The following is an 8,644-nucleotide window of genomic DNA, read 5'->3' as shown; positions in this document are numbered from 1 at the left end:
GGGGGGGGGGGGGGAGTTTTATTTTTAGCATTTGCCTCCCCACCACCGCCTCCCCCTCAAAGGTGAACTTTAAGAATAGCGTGAACGGATTTAAAAGAGCAAACATGTATGTCTCTTTAAACACACACAGCAAAACCCCGCTGGAAAGGTGACAGAAATGCTGATTTAAGAAGTTGCCCTGTTCCTGCAAGGAAAACCTGTGCTGCGTTCCCTCGCAATGGTACTCGCGGGCGTGGAATGAATGGAGGGAGGTCTCCAGCACAGCTCCATTGCAATCGATAACAGAAAATGACTCTTGGTGATCATTACAAAAAGCTCCTTTTAAAATAGGAATAAGGAATCAATATTTCTACCCAGCAGAAAATTTCTGTAAACCCTATTAATAAACGATCTGCATTCTTTCACTTCCAGTTACTCCCGCTGCCTTTTGAAGTTGCTTCATGCCGCTTGAACCCCACCGTGCGTCTCCGCCAACACCCCGTGAGAGGTGGTGACCCAGCCCGGCCAGCAGCAGGGCGCGCAGGACCCCCGGCCCCACCGCCGGGTGCTGGGCCCCAGCCTCTTTTTGGGTAGGAAAAGGGAGAAATGAAGCACTTTCCCACGTTTTCTGGCACGGCTGACTTGACTGCCCCTGCGCTCCCCTCGGCCCTCCAAGCCGGTTTGGAGCTCACCAGAGCTGTCCCAACCCCTTTCTATGACTCTGCACCTTAGTCCGTGCGCTGAGCAGAAGGACAACGTGCAGAGACGCAGCGCAGCTCCGCGCGGGGTGTGGGGGAGCCCCGAGCTGAGCCGCCCTCTGCTCCACCTCTACCGTTTGCACGATGCGGATCGCTGGTCTCAGAGTAAAGGTCTCAGGCTGAATCTAGAGGCTTGAGCTTTACGCCTCTAACTTTGTTCCTCAACCAGCTCCTCATCCTCTTTGCACACCTGGGCAACGGGGCTACTGGTGGTGGGCAACCAGGAGGGTCGGCTCCGAGCAGGGTCGCGTCTCCAGCATCGCCCCCACCCCTCGCACCAGCAGGGGAAGGAGGGCGAGCGCCCCGCACGCGACTACCCCCGGCAAAGCAGGATACTGTGGCTAAACACCTCGGTGCCTAATAGCCCGATCAGTGACTGCGTGTTCATTGTCTTATGAAAACCAACCGCCTGTTCCTAAGCAACCCGATCAGCGCAAATTTCAGGTTTATACAATTTTCATTTAGGTAACACAAAGGTTAACTGACTGTAATGGGAGTATTTTAAACAAAACCACCTACTCCTCCCCTTTCGGCTGCAAACCTCCACAGACCGTATTTACTTCGCTTGCTTGCAACACTTCCCAAAGCTACAATGCTCAGACGCTGCCAACGCTGTCAAAACACACCCTTCTTGCAAATCAGCTGCCCCAACCCAGCGAAATTTGGAGCGAAATTCTTCTGCAGTTCAACTTCTGCTACTTTTCTGCCAAGAAGCGTTTGGGTCCGCGCAGGAGGCAGCGGGAGAAGGGCAGAGAGAGCCCAGGGATGGTTGGAGTGGGGATGTGTGTGTGCACAGCCCGGACACGGTGTTGCAGAGACCCCCTCTCAGACACCCCGAAACTCGGGCACAGCCCCAGCGGGGCCGGCGGTTCCCTCCGTCTCCTCTTCAGCGCTGTCGGGGCGGCAGGACCTCCAGGAGAGACACATCCCACAGAGCTGCGGGCGTCCTCCAGCCAGGGCCACCCCCCTCTGCCCCCCTGTCCCCCGCACACCCACAAACACCCTCCCGTGCACACGCGCAGGTGTGGGATGGTGCAGACACACTCCTGAGCGGGCGATGGAGAGCCCCACGGTGCCCCACGGGGTTCCCGGGCCCTGATATTAAGACAAAAAGAGAGAGAAAAGGAAGCAGAAAACTTCCCATCCATGAATCTTTGATGAGCCTCGATGGGAGGGGGGGAGTTCAGCCTAACCGGGCTGTGTGCTCCCCCAAAACCCGGGTGTCCCTAGGAAGCCCCACAGCCCAAAGCCATCAGCCTGCTGTGACCCCCCCATCTCCACCAACCCCCCCGAGAGCCCGGGGACACGGCGAGCTCACAACGCCGAGCACCAGCACCAGCCTCCCTCCCCGCCCGCCAGCACAAGAGCTCCGCAATACCCTCTCCCACTGTCCTTTGCTTGTTTTTAATCAGAGGGGCATCGAACGGGAGTCTGCCAATCTAATTTCTCCAGCCCAGTGACGGGGGGTGAGCACCAGAAGTGTGTCATTTCATTTCGCCACCACATTTTTCGGGTTCGCCTCCGCTCCAAATGTCACGGCGGCATTGGTTACACCTCGCGGCCGCTTGCGCTGCGAACAGTCAGGATGATAAAAACAATCTAGCCTGGCTCGACGGACAATTAACAGGAAAATGAAGTTTGGATTAGCACCGTTAGAAACAATAACCCAGTAATTAGCTTTTGCAACCACAAAACAGCCTACTGCTGCTCTCTGAAAGACTAGCGTAATTTATGATTTTCACAGCACACGAGGATATAAAGGGAATGGCAGCGAGCTGCGAAGAAGTTTTAACTGGGATTTAAAGGGGAAGAAAAAGTCACCAGTAGGAAAGAAAAATAATTCCTAAGCCTTTGTAAACAAATATACCCCATACGGAGGACAAAACTATCCTCCTTTATCCAGCAGAGACTCTTCCCCCTGGGAGGGATGACACCAGACCAGGAGCCCTGGCCCCGCTCTGCCATCCCTTGGGAAGGGGCTGCGTGACCCCCGGCCTCGGGCGGATTTTGACACTCCCCGTTCAGCCACATCAGGCCTCGAGGTGCTCTGCAGAAGCTGCCACGCACCATCCCGTTGGCAAAAGGGGAAAATGCAGCAACAGGAGGTGAAGCACCACGTTAGCAGACAGGCGATGGGCTTGGATGGTGCCTCTTCGCCAACACAGACAGCAAAAGCAGAAAAAAAAGGGGCCGGGCTGCTTTTCTGCAAGAAGCCAGCCCTGTCCTTCACAGGGAATGGGATGGAGATGGCCGTAACCATCCTGCAGCCACGGTTACTGCGAGGGTCAAGCCCTGGAGGCAGCAGAGACGTCACACACGTGCCGGCAAAGCGGGATGGGCAGGGGGGCTTCTCCGAGAGGGAACGTGTCTGGATTTACGGTGCTCAGCTCCGTACCGAATCACCCCCAAGAGCCCGCCCGATGCGGGTACTTTGTACATAAATTTGGATCTCGCACAAACTTTCAGTTCAGCGTTTCTGTACATCTTAATAATTTCCAGATTTTTTTCCACCTCCCCCGTACGAGGGATGTACTTCACTTTCAGCAGCCTAACAAAGAAAGTTTTAACTCTAAGGCTGAAAAAAAAAAAAAAAAAAAAAAAGGCAGGGAAACTAAATTTCACTATTTTTGTTTAGTCTAGTTTGAAGAATTAACGTTACACTGGGGTACTCTTGGGTCAAGCCGAGCAGTCAAAGCCACTAGAACCCAGGACGGCTGAGATGGGGAGTGAAAAGCCTCTTATACCCAGAGCAACAAAACAGGCTGTCAGCTCTCAGCACCAGGATGTCTCAAAAAACCCCTGGCTGAGAGCTTTCCAGGGAAACCAGGGCTATTTTGAGGAAAGCAGAATGCGCACATATTCACAATGCACAAAAAACCATTTTACCACCCAAAGACAAGGCAACTTTGTCTTGCCAGCAATGTGTGATTCACAGTTAGTTGCGATTCGATTGCCTTGGGGACGCCATGCTGTCCAGGCCTTGGCAAGCCAAAACTATCGCTCCTCTAACAGAGAAATCTGTATTCCCCCAGTCCTGCCGCAGAGGCAGGGCTGCACCAGGCAACAGGAGAAAGGTTAGAAACGTATTTAAAAATGTTCGATCACTGCCGAAGGTGGGGTGGGGACAATGGGATGTCGTGTCCTCAGACTGTAAGAGAAGTCGGCAGCCATGGGTGAGCAGAAGAGTCTGCCAGAGTTTCTCAAGATTTATCGATTCAGTTTGTCCCCAAACACCCGATCACACCCAGCGTTGGGCAGCTCCTTCTTGCCCGGTGTGGGTGGGAGGGCCCAGCCACGCTTGGAGAACCTGGCAACGCGGCGTCACCGGACAGCTCACAGCGCCGGCCGTTGCAGCACGCCGAAGGCACCGCGGTGGGAATGTGCCCAACCCGCCCGCGCCCTGCAGCGCCCTTCGGCTGACTGATGGGGCTTCCAAAGCTTCAGTCTCTCCCGCGCACCACCACGGCCGTGAGACCCCTGCAGAGAACCCGTCACCGCGGCCGTCGGCCTCTGGGCACGACAGTTCACAGCGGTGCCCGAAAACGCTCTCCCACAACAACCTATGGGCTGGGAGTGATCCAACAGTAAACAACGAGCAGCAACACCTTCCTGTGCCCTGTTGCCAACCAGACACCCCCCAGACAGCCCCCGTTGGCTTTCGGTAGGTCCTACAGTTGTGTCGAATGAAGGGACAACCCCAACTCCAAAAGAGTTTCCCAGGGATCGCAGGAGGGTCCTTGAACTGGAGCTGCCACATTTCATTTCTGGCCACTGGAGATTGTTTCTTAACTCTCCGGTTATTTGCTTTGAGTCTGAAATAAGGCTTAATGCCCCCACGGAGGGCTGGGAGGGGTGAGGGAGTGCCAAGGTGCTTCTTTCACCTCCTTTAACTTTCCTCTTTGCTCCCTGACAGGCCCTCTGGGCAAGCCAATGCCACGTCTCATTCTCAGCCCCGCAGCCGCTCCCTGACACAGATGCTTTGTACGCAGAGGTGGCAGGGTCAGTTGGCCAAGCCTCCCCGAAGACATCTGCTCCAGAACCAAGTCTCCCCAAATGCTCCAGAACCATCCACCTCCACCACCTCCACCGCCCGCAGCCCAGGGTGGTGCCTGCAGGCAGGCGAGCAGCACGACGTGCGCCTCCCCTGCGCTAGGCTCCACCGTCCCCCAGCGCAGCCAGCAAACCCGTTGCCACCACCAGTAAGACGCCAACTGGAGAGGCAGCAGGATCACACACGAGGGCCAGCAGCACCTCTGGAGGCTGTTCTCTGCATCCAGCTATCAAAGGACCCAGCGGCTTCTCAAAATGTCTGCGCAAGGCCGGAGGTGGCTTCTTCACTGCACGTTGTGTTTCCTCCACTCCCGGTTACTGCAGGGACCTTGGACCCCAGCGGCCGCGTGCTCCCTCCTGCCTTCTGCAGGTGGTGCCCAGTTTAGTCTTTCCTTTAGTCTTTAGATGGAAGTGTCTTAGACTACAAAGTATTTGAATGAAAACCCGAAGGCACGTGCTGTGTGTGATACACGTCTAAAACGTCGCCCGCACGGCAAAGGCTGCCAGTCCGGGGAGAAGCTTGCAGAGTGCTGATACATCAAAAAACCCCCACAAAACCCACAAAATCCCACCATGAGAAACAGCCACAGGTGCTACGCAGCGCCAAAGCTGGTTTCAAAACAGCCTAACGTTTCTGTCAGCTGCTCCAGGGCCTGACTTGAGATCCTGACTTCAGTGCAAAGCGCCTGGGCCAGGCTCAGCTCCTCGCACCCCTCGCCGGCGCCTGCCCCACCGCAGCCTGTGATGTGAACGACGCTATCACAGGGGGATCTACAGGAACACAAATTACTCCATCAAGTTTCTTTTTTCAGCTACTTTTGCGCCCTCTTAGAAAACCAGGTTCTTCTTTGCAAATCAGCCTGCTCGTGTCGAAGGAACAATATTCTGGGGATCGCTTGTTTGGGTTTTATTTGTTCCTCCTCCCCCCTGCAACGTTGAGAGTGTCTCTGGCCTCCCACGTAAATTCCAAGTTTCATTTATGAAATACCTCACTGGCATTTTCTTTTCACTTTCACACTGCTCGTTTAATATTACATTTGACATTCTAAGCTTTACGGATGGCAACAGAAGCAGAATGGGCGGGCTAAAAATAGCCTGCCAGGGAGACGGGAGGCTAGAAATAGGCTCGTGAACAACAGCAGCCCCGCTACCCTGTGCTTGCCCCTGCGTTTTGGGAAATGAAAGCACCCAGGAGATGAGGAAGAGTGAGCTCAGGGCGAGCGGGTGCCCGCAGCTGGGGACGGGGATGGGGTCCCTGCCCCAGCTCACCCAGCGGCTGCAAACCCATCGCCTGGAGCTGGGGCTGCGAGAACCCGTCTCCTTCGCAGCTCAACGCTAGAGGGGGGCATGTTAAAAAGGAAGCAAGAGCGGTCAGTCTCCGAGGGGCTGCGGAAAGTCTGTCCGCAGGTCCCTCCGACCCCCGCCAGCGGCGTGTCACCTCCCGCCAGCTGCGGCAGCTCCCGGTCGCACATGCCTGCGCAAGCTCTCGGGGCCTTGCGCGGGTTTGGTAATTAATCTGCAGACACATCAGCGATAAGATGAGTCAGTCCCAAGACAGGATCATGCCTCATCTCCTCCCTCGTGGGCTGCTTTTAAAATTAGCGCTGTAGAAGAAGTGACAAGAAGAAATCGCTCGAGGCATCGTGGCACCTGGATCGTGCACCCAGCCGGCACAGAGAGCCGGGAAGAATATCCTTTAATTATCCGCGACAACCAAACACCAACAGCCTACACTGTTTCTTCTGCTCTTTGTGATGTTCCTTGAGTGTTTTCACCCTGTCCCATCCTCCACGTCCCCCGCACTGCTGTTACCTTCCCGTGCAGCCTTTCATCTGGGAAGAAATCCTCCCAACAGCTCTCCCACGGCTCCTCCCCTCGCAGGGGGCTGCCGACAGCCGGGTCAGATCTGCACGGCCCCGGTTTTGCCGGGATGCACCAGCACCCTGCTGCTCCTTCCAGCCTACCCCCAGCACCGCGCCAGCGTGACACCGGGCTGTGCCGGGCGAAGGCTGAGCCTCGCTCCGGAGAAAAACCTGTTGTGTGAAATAACGACGACACAGCACGCACCCACCCGCGGTAGGAAAACCCTGAGTGTGGCCCTGCAGCTCCTCCCTCCCAACTGACAACTTCACCTAGGTTCAGACTCCAAGCCTTTCTAATTTGTTGTTGGGTCTGTCATCTGGATGCTGAGCTGGGGGCAGTTGGGGTTAGTCCTTTTTGTTTGGTTTTAAGGCAGATTAATCAGCATTTAGTACGTTATGTCCAGGGGAATGAGCCTCCCCCCCAGGCTACACGTATCTCAGGTGAGGTGGCCGGTGGCAAGCAGCTCCCGGGAGCAGGAGGCAGCTGGGGAGGCAGTGACCTGCGTGGAGAGGGCAGAGGGAAAGCCCAGCAACGCATCCGAGAGGGAGCGAGAGGCTTCCCGAGGGCGAGGGGAACTGCCCCGGCCCTGCCCGGCCAGCCCACCACTCACTTTGCCAAGGGGACCCTTACTTTTATTTCAGATGCATATTGCAGTGAGGAACAATATGAGGAATATTATTTCAGTGCCCTGGGAAAAAAATTAGCAAGTCAAATATTGAATCAGGCCTCCAGCATATGCCAAGGAGATTGCTTTGATCTTATCCACACTAAAAGCTCTATTATTGAATTTAAAGTCTGTGAACACATATCAGACCAATATACAATGCATATCTGAATACACATTTGAGAAGCAAAGGATGTTTTGACAAAGGGAAAAAGAATATTTTAGCTGAAAATATCAAAGTTACTGCATCAATTGAAATACAAATGCCCTTTTTCGCCTGGCTCAGTGGCTTTACTGACAGGGCAACCTGCAACCTGAGACCTGACTGTCATTTCGGAGAAACTTCACCCTGGTCTGGCTCCTGGGTTGGGCCTGGGTGGGAAGCGATTGCGGCTCGACGGCAGAGAGCCCCGACTGCCCGGGGGCCACGGTCCAGCACCAACCTCCGAGCAGCATCAGGAGCCAGGAGCTTGACCAGAACAGCTATTTTGGGAGCCTACGGTCTGGAACGGCTGTTCCAGTCCACGTCCCTCCTGAAAACCCCCAAAGCAGGCGTTCGTCTCTTCCCAAGAGCAGTGGTGGAGAAGAAGGGCTTCTCCTCAGCATCCCGTGACCCTGACACCCCCGCCCAGCACCCTATTAACCTCTCGGAGAAGGGTGGCCCAAAGGGCCACCACAGGCCTGGAAGACATCTGTGACAAGGGGCAAGAGCTCGCTGCCACCGACACGTGCTGCGGAGCAAAAACAACTTACCATTTTATTATTGATTTCGTGGAAATGAATTTCACAGACTTTTTCCACCACGTCTTCATTTTCAAAAGTTACGAAGCCAAATCCTATTTAATAAAGAAACAAAAAGGGGAGGGGGAAAGGAAAATATTAGTTAAGTTGGACAGTTTCACTTTAATAAAGCATTACTTAGCTGTTGGGACTTTGGAAAAAGTTTCATGAAAACATGCACGTGTAAATACACCTGCTGTCCATGGAGCTGTTGCTGAACCTATTACAGACTAATGGAGGGAAGAATGATTGTCTCAGGGAAAATTAATATGGTTCTGTTCCAGCTCTTCCATAGGATTTAATGGAGAATTAAAACCTCCTTATGGATTTTTTTGATCCATCCTGCAGAATTTAATGGATAGTTACACCCCAGTTACATGATGGCTCAGAAACCACAATAAGGCCATATTTTCTTTTACACCTTATAGGTTTTTTAAGAGCAATCTCTACAAAACCCAATTATATTTCTATGGAACCATATTGATTTTATCTCTTGCTTAATTCCACGGGACTTCTCCATTACAGCTGACTCATTACATGACCCCCACCG

At 54.0% G+C, this 8,644-nt stretch overlaps 1 protein-coding gene across 1 annotated transcript in view; it reads right to left on the bottom strand.

Moving 5' to 3' along the window:
• MSI2 (musashi RNA binding protein 2) overlaps positions 1-8,644 on the bottom strand; it is a 225,818-nt gene that overhangs the window by 26,677 nt on the left and 190,497 nt on the right. The window contains exon 5 of the mRNA XM_026861392.1: positions 8,068-8,150. Within this exon, the coding sequence (XP_026717193.1) occupies positions 8,068-8,150 (83 nt within the window). The remainder of the gene's footprint in view (positions 1-8,067; positions 8,151-8,644) is intronic.

The sequence above is a fragment of the Athene cunicularia genome (genome assembly GCF_003259725.1).
Source record: "Athene cunicularia isolate RWA chromosome 19 unlocalized genomic scaffold, athCun1 chr19_part1, whole genome shotgun sequence".
In the NCBI taxonomy this organism is placed as follows: Eukaryota; Metazoa; Chordata; class Aves; order Strigiformes; family Strigidae; genus Athene; species Athene cunicularia.
The sequence above is the reverse complement of the archived record's forward strand: the minus strand, read 5'-3'. Positions and strand labels throughout refer to the sequence as shown.